Source organism: Lissotriton helveticus, chromosome 7 (genome assembly GCF_964261635.1).
Source record: "Lissotriton helveticus chromosome 7, aLisHel1.1, whole genome shotgun sequence".
Lineage (NCBI taxonomy): Eukaryota > Metazoa > Chordata > Amphibia > Caudata > Salamandridae > Lissotriton > Lissotriton helveticus.
The window spans coordinates 1253766410-1253781747 of record NC_136068.1 but is presented as its reverse complement, the minus strand read 5'-3'; the positions used below and the strand labels follow the sequence as shown (position 1 = coordinate 1253781747).

The following is a 15338-nucleotide window of genomic DNA, read 5'->3' as shown; positions in this document are numbered from 1 at the left end:
ATCAGTGGACATGGGTGTTGTGTGGGAACACCTACACCTATAGCCATGTCATGCCCCTAACACACAAAGTGTTGCGTGAAAAGGGGTGATATTTTCAAGCACAGGTAAAGTCACACAGGGTGGCTTTACCTGTGCTTGTAAATATCACTCAGCAGGTTGCGTCATGCAACGTGACGTACCAGCGTCGCAGGAGGCTTGTAAATCTGCCCCAAAGAATTTAGGTTTGAGAGCCCCGAGATACAGATTTAGTTGCGCTTTATGTTTAGCTAGATGGGATTTGATGTCCGCTGGACCCTAGAAAGGGAGATAACCAAAGCCAAGAGTAGAAAATGATCCAATAGCAGCAATGGTTAGAAGAAAAGAAATAACAGAGTAATTTATATACACAGGCACTTGCATATGATTTCATTAAATGTTGATGTATTACTTTATCTCAGAATGCAAGCAGAGTCCTAAACCCAATCGTAGAGCAATCAGAACATTTCGGACAGCTGTCAGAACTAAAAGAAAATCATGTTTAATCCCCCGGATGGTGCATACGCCACAAGAAGCGTCACATCTACCTGAGTTGCCACGGAGATAGGCATTATGGGGATTATTTACAAGCCCCTTGCACCACTTTTGCGTCACTTTTAACATGGGAAAAGTGATGCAAAAGTGGCGCAAGGGGCTTGTATATTGCCCCTATGGTTCTTCCCATATATGGGAATTCAAAGGTTTTGCAAAGATGCAGACACCATAGTGGGAAACACAGATATAGCCCTAACATCCCCCAGAGAAGCAATTACGTTAAATTGCTTCTATTGACTATGGGCAGCTGCACTTTCAGAGATGATCATGCAACTCATATTTTTGTATTTCTTTGCAAATATACCTATGAAAATCCTAAAGCAGACATTCAAACACAGAAAGCAGTGTTATCAGTCTTGGACTGGGGAAGTGACAGAAATAAAGTGGCTTTGCACAAGCTATAGTTACCCACCTTGAAAGGGAAGCTCTGGACTACTGACCATGGAAACTACTATTTGTTCGCACAATTGTAATGGGTATTTAGATGGTTAAAATATCCGTATGGAGATAAGTCAAAATATAATGGAGGCCCGGACGTTGTATGTTACTGGTATCCATGACGCTGTTCGCATACAATAGGTCCTAGTTTCAGTCAGGATTACTAGACACTGCTAAATATTACTGGAAACAATGTCTTGTCTAAAAGGAAACTCACCACACCTCCCTCCCATCATGGATGTGCTCAAAACCCGTAAACTAGAATCAGTGGAAACTTTGCAATCTGGCAAAGTTCAGGTGTATCCAGAATGGGATAACTATTTTCAGAAGACCGATTACATTAATTTGATGAGATGCAATACACTAATACCCTACCAGTCAATCTATTTTTAACTAATGGAGCAGCAACCTGACGCATCAAATTATTATGGGGGAATGGTGGAAACCCAAAACAGTTCTACCTACCAAATTAACTCATGCCAAAGCCTGATAAGCGGTTACAACTCTGCAGTATTACAGAACGAACTAAGACTGATCTTGCAACGTTCAGAGAAAATGTGCAACAGATTTAAACAGACAACTAACAAAAACAGACTGGGACATGGCATTAGAGCTCCCAGTGAGGGTCTCCAGAAACTCAAGATTTAAGTTGATACAATGTATATGCACCTTAGACCCTACTTCACACCACATAGATTACCCACAATATATTTAAATACAACAGACACTCAATCAATCAATCAATCAAGGAATTGTAAGCGCGCTACTCACCCATAAGGGTCTCAAGGCACTGAGGGGGGGTCCGCAGATCGGTTTAGTCGAAGAGCCAGGTCTTGAGGGTCTTCTTGAAGGTGTTCAGGGAGGGGGCACATCTGATGTCTACCGTTAGCTCGTTCCAGGTCTTGGCTGCAATGTGAGAGGAGGATCTTCCTCCTGCTCTGGCTCTGTGGATGCTCAGGGTCTCAGCCAGTGTGAGGTTGGAAGATCGGAGGTTTCTTTTGGGTACGTGGAAGTTGATTCTGTCGTTGAGGTATTTGCGTCCGTTGTTGTGTAGGCATTTGTAGGCGTGAATGAGGATCTTGAAGGTGACTCTTCTCTCCACAGGGAGCCAGTGGAGTCTTCGTAGGTGTTTGCTGATGTGTTCGTGCCAGGGGATGCCCAGGACGAGTCTGGCGGCGGTGTTCTGTATTGTCTGGAGTTTGTGGAGTAGGGACTTGTTGATGCCACGGAAGAGTGCGCTTCCATAATCCAGTGTGCTGGTGATGAGTGCGTGTGTGACTGTCTTCCTTGACTCAGGGGGGATCCATTTGAAGGAATGCGGAGGATGCGGAGGGTGTTGAAACAGCTGGAGATGACGGCGTCAACTTGTCTGTTCATGGTGAGTGATGAGTCGAGTACGATGCCGAGGTTTCTGGTGTGGTATGAGGGAGTAGGTGGGCTTCCAAGGGCGTTCGGCTACCAGGTGTTTTCCCATGCTGAAGGGGTGGTTCCGAGGACAAGGACACTTCTGTCTTCTCGGCATTGAGCTTCAGGCAGCTGTTGGTCATCCAGACTGCGACGTCTTGCATTCCTTTCTGGAAGTTGAGTTTGGATGTGGTGGAGTCTTTGGTGAGAGAGGAGCTGGGTGTCGTCCGCTTAGGATACGATGTTGAGGCCGTGTTGTCGGACGATGGCTTCGAGGGGGCCCATGTAGATGTTGAAGAGGGTCGGGATCAGTGATGACCACTGTGGGACTCTGCAGGTGATTTTCGTCGGGTTGTAGAGGAAGGGTGGCAGTTTGATCCTTTGGCTTCTTCCGGTGAGGAATGATCGGATCCAGTCCAGGGATGTTCCTCGTCTGCCTGGTTCGTTTAGTCTGGCGACTAGTGTGCGGTGGGAGACGGTGTTGGAGGCTGCTGATGGGTCGAGTAGGATGAGGGTTGCGGAGAGGCCTTGGTCCAGGAGGGTGCGAATGTCATCTGTGGCGGTGAGTTGGGCGGTTTCGGTGATTTGGTTGCTTCGGAATCCAGATTGGGACGGGGCGAGGATGGCATTCTCTTCGATGAATCATGTCAGTTCTCTGTTGACTGTTTTCTCTGCAACTTTGGCTGTGAAGGGGAGGAGCGAGATGGGTCGATAGTTCTTGAAGTCGGTGGGATCAGCTGTGGGCTTCTTGAGCAGGGGTTTGACTTCTGCGTGCTTCCAGTCATGTGGGACGGTACCTGTTTTGAAGGTGGTGTTGATGGTTTGTTGTAGTTCGGGTGCGATGGCGGCCGCGACTCTTTGGTGGATGTGAAGGGGGCAGGGGTCGGTGGGAGCCCCCAAGTGGATGCCTTTCACGGTTGAGACAGTGTCTTTGGCTGTGATTGGTGTCCAGTTGGAGATGGTGGACTAGCTGGTGTCTATAGGGGGCGGGGGCCCGTCTGTGGTATGTTGCCTGAGATGCTCAGCCAGTGAGGCAGACTTTACACAAATGTTCTGGTACTGTCCTGTGCTGAGCAACTTCTAAATTTACTGGCGATTCTAACCTCTATAATCTTGAGGTCTACACTCTGGGATTCTATAAGAGAACGACCAAAGTGAAACTAGTAAACAAGTTAATGAATCTAGCATTAGTGCTAGCAAAGCAGCAAATGACTACAGCTTGGATATCGACACAAGCAACAAAGGTGCAGGAATAGCAAAAGAACTGTCTAAACAGGCAAAGGCTAAAAATGATGTCCAAAATGTGTTACCGACACGCTATTTGGGTTATGAAGGTGTAACGACTTGGGACGAAATACTTATAGGACTGAAACATAAAAACAATGACAGACCTCACTAAGCAGCAAAATAGCCACCTCCCTCCTAAGCCATGTAAAGACATCACCCCAGACATGTAAAACATATTCTCAAATGTAGTAACAAAATCCCTACCAACAAATGTAACATTACAAATCCAATTGAGAGAAAATCCTTATTTTTTCATAATCACCCTGTATTTTTCTGTTTTTTTTACTCTGCACACTACAGCACTGCTCTCTAGTCCCCAGTGTATGTGACGTAGCCCCTAAAATGTAGAAAATTGGATAAACCCCAAATGTAATATTTAACTTTCCAGTAAGGCCATAGCACATGATGCAGGAAATACACCAGTGGCATGGAAACATAAATGTCCCCTGTGAACTGCAGCACATGTTGTAGCATCCACTAGACTGACTAAGAAAGCAAGAATTCAGGCAGGGCTGCATAGTCTGACTCCTGTAGATTTTAAACCTGCAGGTGAACCTGTCAAAGTAAACCTTTCTGCCAGAAAGAATACTACTTTTAAATATTAAATGAGTCACACCTCAGTAGGCCTTGTGCCCACAAGGTACGGTGCCTAGTGTTTAAAAGTAGTACACACAAGAAGGCTTGACATGTACCTACTGTGACAAGCCCCCAAATGCTTTTTTTCACTGTAAAGGATTTGGGATAAGCTGCAGGAACCACTATTTGTAATATTAATTAAAAGTCCAATTTACTAGTGGAGGTGGATGTTTGATAAATATTTATGAAATATAACTTTTTTTTTAAATCGATTTTGCCTGGACCTCCAGTAGGCTAATTAGCTTTAGCCTGCCAGCAGCGGACCCCTGTCAGTGCCTCCCCTTAATCAGGTAAAAAACCTGCTCCTAGAGCGGAAACAATGGCTTAAGCCTGTTGGCAGGAAGTCCTGGGTGTGCGGTAAGTGACTCAATTCAGCTCAGGAAGGGGGGCTGGGGAGAGTTTAGAAACGTCATTTAATTCAAAGTGACCAAGCTAAGGCCTGTCCCTCTATAGTTCAGTGTAAAAGGCGATCTGAGGAGAAGCAATTGTTCCCTGGCAAATGGCATCCAGCAAGGCATCAACCCAGTGGGACAGGGAGCTGGCCCCAGAACTAGTTTAGTGGGGTTGAGGGGGGACTGCTCATTTCCCTGGATGGGGTACCAGAAACTTCTAGGGTAGAAGGATGCTGCCATGTTCGATGTTACCCTTAATAGTCCACTGTGGTATAGTTTACAGTAAGCAAACAGGATGTGCTGCAAAAGTGGAAAAGGTGTCCCCCGGGAACCTTTTTCTCTTCAGCCCTCACCCACTGGCTAGTAAATCCTGCAAAAATTCAACTCACCCACAGCTCCTAAGAGCACATTTATTTTGGACCTACAAAAGAAGAGAACAGGGCTGGACCTGCTGTCTATGACCTATGTTAAGAACTGAATGTTTGGAACTATTCCCATTAGTACCCAGGACTGAGAAGTGGACACCTAGGATTATTCGGCAGACCTCATGCGTGGCTACAGGGACGCAATAAGCTGCAAGAGGCCTTTTTTACAGGAGTGACCAGCTTACCACTAGCAACTGGAACTAGACTGGACCCAGCTGGTGGTGCCTCAGTGGGCCTTAGAGCCTTAGAAATGGCCAAGAAGCGTTGCCACAGAAAGTCTAAAAAAAGTTGGGACTTTTAATATTTTTGGACTTGCAAGACCTGCAGAGCAAAAGACCTCATGGCAAAGGAGCTTGACTTCAAGAGGATGTTGTCAGATACAGCTTCCAGGCTTGCCCTGTTGAAAGAGCTTGGGCTCCAAAAAAGAATCCAAAAGTCCAAAGGTAGAAATATTGTCCATGAGAAGATGCTCAAAGTATTTGCCCAAGAAGAGCAGTGGCCGTGAAGTTTTAATTTTTCCAATTTTGAGGTTATCTTGCCAAAACCAGTGGTGTCAGTGGAACCTCATCCAACTTTGAGAGGACTTCATTGGCTACAGCCTGCATCCCTGCCTCGCTGGAGGATTTCAACTTCCATTTCAGAGACTAAGTCAGAAGGTAAAATCTTTGAGCAGGACAACCTGCTTGGTGTATCCATCCCATTGTAGACGGCTTAAAGTCATGCCTAGGTCGCAGTCAACCACGAATAGTGACCAATGATTGGTACTGTACCTATTTTAGATGTGTTTTGCCCTCAAATTTGAACAACTGATTCCTCTTTTTGGATTTTAGGCATTTTGGTATCACTTTTCATATTGAATTGTTCTTTGTTTTTAGAAATTGGTTGTGTGTGTTTTTATTGTTTTGTTATGTTACCCAAATTGCAAAGCGCGATGTGTACCCAGAGGTGTCTTGGCACTGAATCTTTGAGCAACGATGAGCAGAGCTAGAGAGCCTACTGATTGAAAAGCCATGTTTTCAAGTATTTCCTTAACTGAAGCAAGGAAGGGGCCAACCTTATGCTGAATGACAGCAGGTTTCAGGATATGGCTGCTCTGACTGCAAAGCTACTGCCACCACATTTAGATTTTTTAAATCTAATAGAATTTATTCTGAACATGCTTGATGATCTTAGGTTTCTAATTCGGGTGTACCAGGAAAGGACTTTCTTCATGAAGGTGGGTCCAGATCGTGGAGGGCTTTATAGGTCCGACAGAGGGCCTTGAACTTTATTCTATTTTTGACCTTCAGCCAGTGAAAGCAGAACTGATACTTTGATGTTAGAATGGGAACCAGTTTTTCCTGAATACACCCCATCCTAGCCAACCGATTCCCCCCAAAGCAACATCCTCCAGTCTGCAACATTCTTTTTCGAGCCCTGCACACCCTTCCACTATTACGAAGCCGATCTAAATCTAGTTTTATACTCCAAACCAAGTGATGTCCTAAGAGATCTGTAAAGAGGCCTAGCTCCAGGACCAGGTCCTCACCTGACTCCTTACTACAACACGGAGAAACATGCAATGTTCTCGCTGCCAGGTCACACTCCCCTCTACCTTGAGCCAGACTCCCATCTTCCACCCCCATATTCTCCCCCACTACATCCTCACACTCACATATACCAGGTGTTCACCACAGGTGTTAAATGCAAGCATTAACCCTCCCCCACCCGCACCCGTACCCTCACTTGAACGTCATTGGGAATTCCAAGGGCTAAAAACTGGTTCTGCAGTCATTCCGCATTCGATGACGATTAGCTCGTACTGGATATAGTTAGGTACAGAGATAACATTACTATCAGCCTCCCTGTATCTCCATTCCTAACTACACCTTCCTCTAAAGTGGGGCCTTAACAGTAATCACAAGAGGGGTGAAGCCCGAGGTCTATGGAAGATGACCAACAGACATCCATACACCTTTGGTAGAATGTACTGTCTTTTCCCGGGCTGCATACAGTTGCTAAATGAAGACTCTCCGATTACTAACGTAATATGGTAATGAAATCTCAGGGTTTTGATGAATAGGTTCCAATGCATGAATATTGATTTGCTATTCTATATGTATCCTCAGATACTGATGTTCTTGCTTGTATTTCCAGGCTCCACAGCGTCTGTGCAGTCCCAGCCTGCAGATACCTCTCACCTGTTGCAAGTTCCAAAGGAACCTCTTCACTGTGTTAAATTAAGCAGCAATATGGAATCTGATAGCATCCCCAAAATACCGCCACCCCTGCGTTCTCCTTCTGCTCAAAGGATGCTTCGAAGGCAGGTGAGTGGAAGCATTTTGGGGCATATTATCAAGGACAGGCGATACATTATCGCCGCTTTTATCGGCAGGAAACTGCCGATAAAGCGGCGATAATGGCCTTGATAATATGCTCTATGAATTCCAATCGAAGCCCATGTTAGATGTGAACACATCTAACATGGGCTTCGATTGGAATTCATAGAGCATATTATCAAGGCCTTTATCACCGCTTTATCGGCAGTTTCCTGCCGATAAAAGCGGCGATAATGTATCGCCTGTCCTTGATAATATGCCCCTATGTCCGTTAAAATAACTGTTCCTTCGAAATAAACAGATTTCATTTGAGTTCCACTCGCATCTTGCATTAACATGTTTTGCCAAGCAGGAAAACGCTTCACACTTCAAACATACGTTTTCTCTAGATGTACATTGCCTCTTTCTCTTATCTGCTCTCCTACTCAAGACTTGTTGTAAGTCCCCCGCTCAATCACCTACACTTTCTTATCTGCTTCCAGCACAAATGTAAAGCGATCGTTCGCAGGGGGCAGCAGGAAGACGTGAGATGGCGTAGATGCTTATAGAAGCATTGGAAACGGCAGACCTATATTTTAGAAACTCTTTTTGATGAGCCAGCACTACCTTTTGCAAATGACAGTTGTCACCTTGTAATAATTCTATCTCAAATCAATGCGAAGACTACAAGACATTAAATAGTCCCTCCATAAGATGCACTTTGGCAATGGCAGAGTTAGAGTAGCCTAATAAAATTAATAGCAATAATGAATGAATCTTTTATTAATAGTATAGCAGTGGTGGTGATTTTATACGCAGTGGCATTAAGAGCAGAGTAGTTTAAGCATTAGTATTAGTATTGAGGTAATAATACTAGCGGCACTAACAGTAGTAGTGTTATTTATAGTAGTGGTATAAATAATGATTGAACTAGTTGTATTAGTGGTTGAAATAGTTATATTAGTGGTAGAAGTAGTGTTTGTAATAGAATAAGTTGTAGTAGTAATGACAATAATGTATTTCTAGTAGCAGTAGAAACAGTACAAGCAGTAGCACCAGAAGTAGTAGCTGTAATATTAATGTAGTGATAGGTTGAAATAGTTGTAGCAGTTTTAGTAATCTCTGTAATAGCAGTAGTATTATTAGATGTGATAGTGATAGTACTAGTAGTGCAGTGACAGTATGTCACTGTAGTTATTGTGATAGTAGTTGAAATAGTGTTACTAGTACTTTGGTAGTAGACTTTCACTCTGGATAAGTTTAGCATACATTTGATGATGATAACCACTAACAGGAAGAGGGAAATATGACAATTTGCCACCATCCCCTAACCTCACTTAAGACAGGCATAAAAGCAATCAGGATTTGTAAAGGGTAGCTTATCGCCCATGTGGGTATCCATGTGCTGGGGGTAGCTGCTGCTGGGCGTCGTTAGTCGATCAGCAGGTCTTTAGACCGTTTCTGAATTCCTGCAGGGTGGGGGAGGTCTGGAGGTGGAGGCGGTTTTAAGTATTGGCGGCAAGGTAGGAGAAGGAGCGGCCCCTGTTCCTGCTTGGCCGGTAGTGGGGCGATGTAGAGTGAGGTGGAGCGCAGATGTCTGACGGGTTGGTGGAAGTTCAACCTTAGGATAAGATAGGCTGGTTCTTCGTTGTGCAGGGCCTTGAGGGCATGGGTCAGCACTTTGAGCTGACACATCTAGTGGATGGGGATATAGTGGAGTGTTCTGAGGTGAGGGGTGATGGGGGTTCGCCTTGGTAGGTCGAGGACAAGCCTGGCTGCTGTGTTGTGAAGTCTGTTCAGCAGCTGTTCAGCCCCTCACGTAGAGGGTGTTGCCGTAGTCCAGGGGGTTGGTGATGAGGATCTGGGTGACGGTGCATCTGGTTCTGATGGGGAGCCACTCAAAGATTTTCCGGAGCATGAGGATGCATGCTGAGGATACTGAGTTTATCTGGTTTTTCATGGTGAGCCTGCTGTCAAGTAAGATGCCCGAGGTTCTGAGGGTATGGGAGACTGACCCAGTTCTGCTGGCAACCAGAGGTTGTCCCACGGGGATGTGTTGAACCCAAAGATAAGTATCTCAGTTTTGATTTTGAGGCAGTTGTTTTGCATCCAGCAGGTGACGCTAGAAGCTGGCTTTGGTGTTCGTGGGGCCTGCGGATAGGGAGAGTACGAGCTGAGTGTTGTCAGCGTATGATATGATGTTCATACCATTGGTTCAGACGTGGGTGGCCAGGGGGGACATGTATGCATTGAAAAGGGTAGGGCTCAGTGAGGACCCTTGGGGAACGCCACAGATGATGTTCTTTGGGCCTGAGGTGTAGGGTGGAAGGCGGACTCTCTGAACGATGTTTGGAGCCAGTTTGGAGTTGACTCGATCATTAGGCTTTTTGCTGGTACGTCAGATCCTTTCTAGTCATTTGCATATGTGTTTGGTGGATTTTAGTTCCGGGGTGAACCGGCTGGTGTGCTTGGTGCGTGTGCTTGGTCTGGCTGGTTTGCGGACGCGACTATGTCAGCAGATTAGGGGATCCATGAGTTGAAGTTGTTGACAGCGACCTCGTGATTGGAGGTGGCGTCAGGGTTGGATTTGCTGAGGGTTTTGGTCAAAAGATCTTTGCTTACCTTGTTCCAGCTCCTGTGGGAGGTGCTGGTTTGGTTGGTGTGGGTGTCAAGGGTGGTTGGGATGGAGAAGTGGGCAATCGAGTGGTCGGACAATGTGATTTCATTGGAGTGGCTGTACCTGATCCTGTTGCCTGCTGTGAAGATGGGGTTCAGTGTGTGCCCGGTGATGTGCTTGGGGTCAGTGACTAATTGGGTGAGGTCTAGGGTGTTCATGCTATCGATTAGGTTCTGGGTTGGCATTGTTGGGGTCATTAATGTGGAAGATGCGGTCCCTGAGACAGATCAATCAATCAATCATATCCTTTGTAAAGCGCACTACTCACCCGTGAGGGTCTCAAGGGGCTGGGGTGGGGTGGGGAATGCTGCTACTGCTCGAAAAGCCAGGTCTTGAGAAGTTTTCTGAAGGTCAGCAGGTCTTGGGTCTGCCATAGGTGGATGGGGAGGGTGTTCCAGGTCTTGGCGGCGAGGTGGGAGAACGATCTGCCGCCTGAGGTCGCTCTTCGGAAGTGAGAGACTGTAGTGAGGGCGAGGTCGGGGGAGCGGAGCTGGCGGGAGGGGGTGTAAAAGCTGAGTCGTCTGTTGAGGTACGTTGGTCCGGTGTTGTGGAGTGCCTTGTGTGCGCGGGTGAGGAGCTTGAAGGTTATCCTCTTGTTGACCGGAAGCCAGTGCAGGTCTCTTAGGTGGGGTGTGATGTGGCTGCGGCGAAGGATGTCGAGGATCAGGCGTGCAGAGGCGTTCTGGATGCGTTGGAGCCATCTCAGGAGTTTGGCCGAGGCTCCTGCGTAGAGGGCATTTCCATAGTCCAACCTGCTGCTGACAAGGGCCTGGGTGACTGTTCTTCTCGTTTCAGTGGGGATCCACTTGTAGATCCTACGGAGCATGCGGAGGGTGTGGAAGCAGGAGGAGGAGACAGTGTTGACCTGTTTAGTCATGGAGAGGGTGGAGTCGAGGATGACCCCTAGGTTGTGTGCGTGGTCGGTGGGTGTTGGAGCGGTTCCCAGTGCAGTCGGCCACCAGGAGTCGTCCCAGGCCGAAGGGTTGGATCCGAGGATGAGGACCTCCGTCTTGTCCGAGTTCAGCTTCAGTCGGCTGTTCCTCATCCATTCAGCAACGGCCTTCATTCCTTCGTGAAGTTTCTTGATTTGATAGCCAAAGTGACCATAAAGTTGGAGATGGCCTCGCAGAAGATGGGCCATGATCCTGGTGGACTGTATACCAGGGTGCCTCTAATGGTGGTTTTTGCCATCAGTGTTGAGTTGGAAGTTGAGGTGTTCCATGATGGGGGTGGTGTCGTTGGTGGCTGTTGTGCAGTGGATGGATTATTTCTCGATGATGGCTATTCCACCTCTGTGTTTGTTGATGCAGTCCCAGTATATGATTTTCTATTCAGTTAGTGTGGTGGTGGCATGTCAGGTCCTGAAGCGGGGCGGAGCCAGGTCTCGGTCAGTAAGATGACGTCGGGGGCGAAGGAGGTGACGGTGTCCCAGATCTCTGTGGTGTGTTTGAGGAGCAATTAGGAGTTGATCAGGGGGCATTGGACTTCTCTTGGTTCAGGTGTGGTAGGCTGGGGGCCATGGGAGAGCAATCGGATGCTGAAGATGAAACAGCGATGTCAGCAGGAGAAGAGTCCTGCAGTTGAGAAATGGAATGTGCAGCTGCGGTTGTTGTTGCTGGGTCTGGGGTTCAGGGCTATAATCTCAGCACTGATGTAGCTGTGGGTGAGTGGAGATCCAGGGGTCCTGCCGTTAGGCACTGTCCAGGCATGGGCGGCGCAGACAGGCTTGTCTTAGGCACCCCGCTGCCACGCCCGCACTGCAGCTTACATTAAGTAGGTTTCTGGGAGGCGGCGGGGCGCTGGATAGGGGCAGGGTGCTGGATGGGGTCACAAGACGGTGGGAAGCGAAAGGGAGAGGGAGAGCGAGAGGGGAGAGCGTGGGAGAAGAGCGGTTTCAGGGGGGAAAGGCAGCAAAAAGTTAACAATTAGACTGTTAAAAGGTGGCAAAAGTTAAGAAAGAATGTGGCAAAAGTTATATTGAGGCTGAAAACAAAAGAGGCAAACATAACAATTAGGCTGAAAAAGGAGGAGGCAAGAGTTACAATTCAGGTCAAAAAAAGAAAGAGGCAAAGGTTACAATTTAGGCTCAAAATGAAGGAGGCAAAAGTTATAGTTAGGGTAAAAACGAAGGAGGCAAACGTTAGAGTTATGCTGAAAAAGAAGGAGGCAAAAGTTACACTTTAGGCTGAAAATGAAGGAGGTGAATTTACAGTCAAGGTATGAGGGGGTAAACAGGGAGTAAAATATTAGCGTCGAAATCAGTGGAGAAAATAATTGTGTTAAGGACTGGCAGCGAGGTCCAGGTTTGAGCGGGGGAGTGGCCTGAAGCAGCGGGGGGGAGCTGGCACAGGGACCTGCTCAATAGGGTCGCGCTGCGGCCTGCATTAAGTGGTTCCTGGGAGAGGCAGGGGCGCATGGCGGAGTCACAAGAAGGGGGTAGCCAGAGGGAGAACGACCGGGGAGAGTGTAGGAAAAGAGGGGTTTTGGGGGGAAAAGGCAGTATAGAGTTAACAATTATGCTGAAAAAAGACTGCAAAAGTTGAGAAGAGGGAGGATAAAGTTAGAGTTAGCCTGAAACGAAGGAGGCAAACATTATAATTAGGCTGAAAAAAGAAGGAGGCAAGGATTACAATTTAGGCTGAAAACGAAGGAGGCAAAGGTTACAGTTGAGACTGAAAATAAAGGAGGCAAAAGTTAGAGTTAGGCTGAAAAAAAGGAGGCAAAAGTTAAAGTTAGCCTGACAAAGAAGGAGGAAACATTTACAGTCAAGGTGTGGGGGGTAACATTTTAACCCCGAAATCAGCAGAGAAAGGACTGGCAACAAGGTGCAGGTTTGAGTGAGGGCACAGCCTGCAGCAGTGGGGGGAGCTGGCCCAGGCACAAAAAACATTTCCAATATCTCTGTTTTCTTCAGGGGCTTGTTACCGATTTCATAATGAAGGAACACAACAGTAATGAGTGGCAGTATGTATTCTTACTCACTAGAGAAAGTCTTACCATTCAATTGAAGGTACAAACTGCCTGTATTCAGTGACTGACTTGTCTATGTGTGTCATCTAATACTGTTCTTTGGTTTGCATCTTAAAATAGGTTGCAATACGAAATGATTCGCTGGATTTATTTGGAACAGAAAGTAAGGAAAATATTGCCTGTGAAATAAGCGAGATTGCACCCATGCAAAACTACTCAATATCTTCGCAACAAGAATGCATTTCTTCAGCTCAGCGATCATCAGTAGACTCAGCAAAGAGCGGGAGATCAAGTGTTCACACACAACGGCCTTTCCATGATCAATACAACATTTCTAGGCCTCCTGCATCTCCTTGTGCAAGCCTCAACCGTTTAAAAGAGATTGCGCCAGACCATGCCGATCAGGAAGTAGATGAAATAAACAACAGCAAGGAGCAGTTGGGGCTACATCCATGCAGGACATCAAGTGTCTACTCAGCAGGACCTCCTCTCACATCCAAAAGGAACTTGGGGAGTGATAACAACGTCACTTTGAAGGACCTCAAGAAGTTCTATAGCGTTGATGCACAAGGACTGCTAAGAAAACCAGCTTCTTGGTTGGATGACCCTAGGAGACATTCAATAGAAATTTGCTCCATGGAAAGCAGCCCTCAACATCAGTTCATCTCCAGTACTTCTGGCTTCATAAGTCAGGTTTTAAGTGAAATGAATAACTTGCAAGCATCTAGGCAGAAGAAAAAACATAGCCCTCCTTGCATATCGATAGAGCCGCCGAATGAACCAAGCTTGTTATCTAGGACACATCATTGCCTTTCTCCCGCTGGTCCAGACATCTGCTTAAGGAGGCGAGCTCTATCATGTGAGTCTAAAGATTCAGTAGACATTGGAGACTCACTTCTTCCAGACAATACCCCTGTGCCAGCTTTACCCACCCCAAAGACAGATTTAGTAACGCTTGCCAACTTTTCCTTTGATCAGACTGAGATGGAGCACTGATTTTTTTCATTGGTGCCAAACGTTTTCTTTCTTCTAAGACATAGCTATCCAGACTTCAGAATGGCACTGCATAAACTATCCAAAGAGTGGTTACAGAGCCAGCTAGCGAAATACGTGGTCAAACTCTAAGCCTCTGTTCAGCTTGGATAACAGCAATACATTGTGCAGACATAATATGTATTTTATATTTAATTAAATGAACAGGTTCTAGAGATGCAGGATGTAGTACATTTTGTGAATAAAGGCGTGTTTATTATTCTTTAATACAACGCTTCTAAGGATGTTTCTGGAATATGTTGGGTTTGAGATATTAACAGAACGCGAGAAGGCTACATTTTCGAAGTCAAAACACAACATGAAACGGTTTGCTTATTCACTGGCAAGAAGAGTACGCTGTGTTCACAAAGATGTGAAACAGTTGTAACATGTAAAAGAACGTACGGGTTAAAAAATGATTATGCATAAAATGGTTGGTGATTAGCAGCATTATTTTAAAAAGAGCACTAAAGTTTGCAATATCAAAGTATAATTTGTAAAAATGTGAATTTGACCTTTTAGCCTTTTTTTGCCAGTTGTTCTTAAATATTACAGTCTCCTTAGAAATGTTTATCCGTCGCCTGTCCTGACACCACATGAAAGCATTGCCAAGATTGGCTTATCATACCAGCGGCAGTAGATTCTGGTCTGTGCTTTATGAGAATATGATCATCAATATGTTGAACTCAACAAACATCTAAAATGAAGAAACGGGGATGTAGAGGATACATTGGTACTTGATAAAGTTAATCTATATTTGTATAGATGAATGAACATTTGAAGTACTAGAGCAAACAAAATGTTCAAACAAAAGTAAAATTGGATTTTTGTTAAACGATGAAGATATCACATCTAGATCAAAATAAAAATAGACACTTTAATTAGTATAGCTTCCAAACTCTATTTAAACTATACAATCTCATGTTGCCTCACTTCAAAAACTTTTAACATGCAAATCCGGTTCTCCCAACGACCCCTGCCCGGCTCAGTTTTTCAAACTCTTGGCACCTCTTATCAACACCAAGACCTGGAACGCCTCTCTGTGTTCTGGCACCTTCCCCTCTGTGTGGAAAAAACCTGATGCCGACCCTACTGTTTTTAAAAGTTACATACCTATTTCCCTCCTACCGGATCTGGCAAAAATTCTTGAAAAAATAGTTCAGGAACAACTTTCCAACCACTTGGGATCTCGTAACCATTTCCATGACTC

The 15338-nt window shown here is 45.8% G+C and overlaps 1 protein-coding gene across 1 annotated transcript in view; it reads left to right on the top strand.

Annotated features, from left to right (window-relative positions):
- CACNA1G (calcium voltage-gated channel subunit alpha1 G) overlaps positions 1–14520 on the top strand; it is a 1349169-nt gene extending 1334649 nt beyond the window's left edge. The window contains exons 37-38 of the mRNA XM_078654430.1: positions 7289–7458; positions 13217–14520. Of these exons, the coding sequence (XP_078510556.1) occupies positions 7289–7458; positions 13217–14092 (1046 nt within the window). The 3' untranslated portion in view covers positions 14093–14520. The remainder of the gene's footprint in view (positions 1–7288; positions 7459–13216) is intronic.
- Positions 14521–15338: the final 818 nt, after the last annotated feature.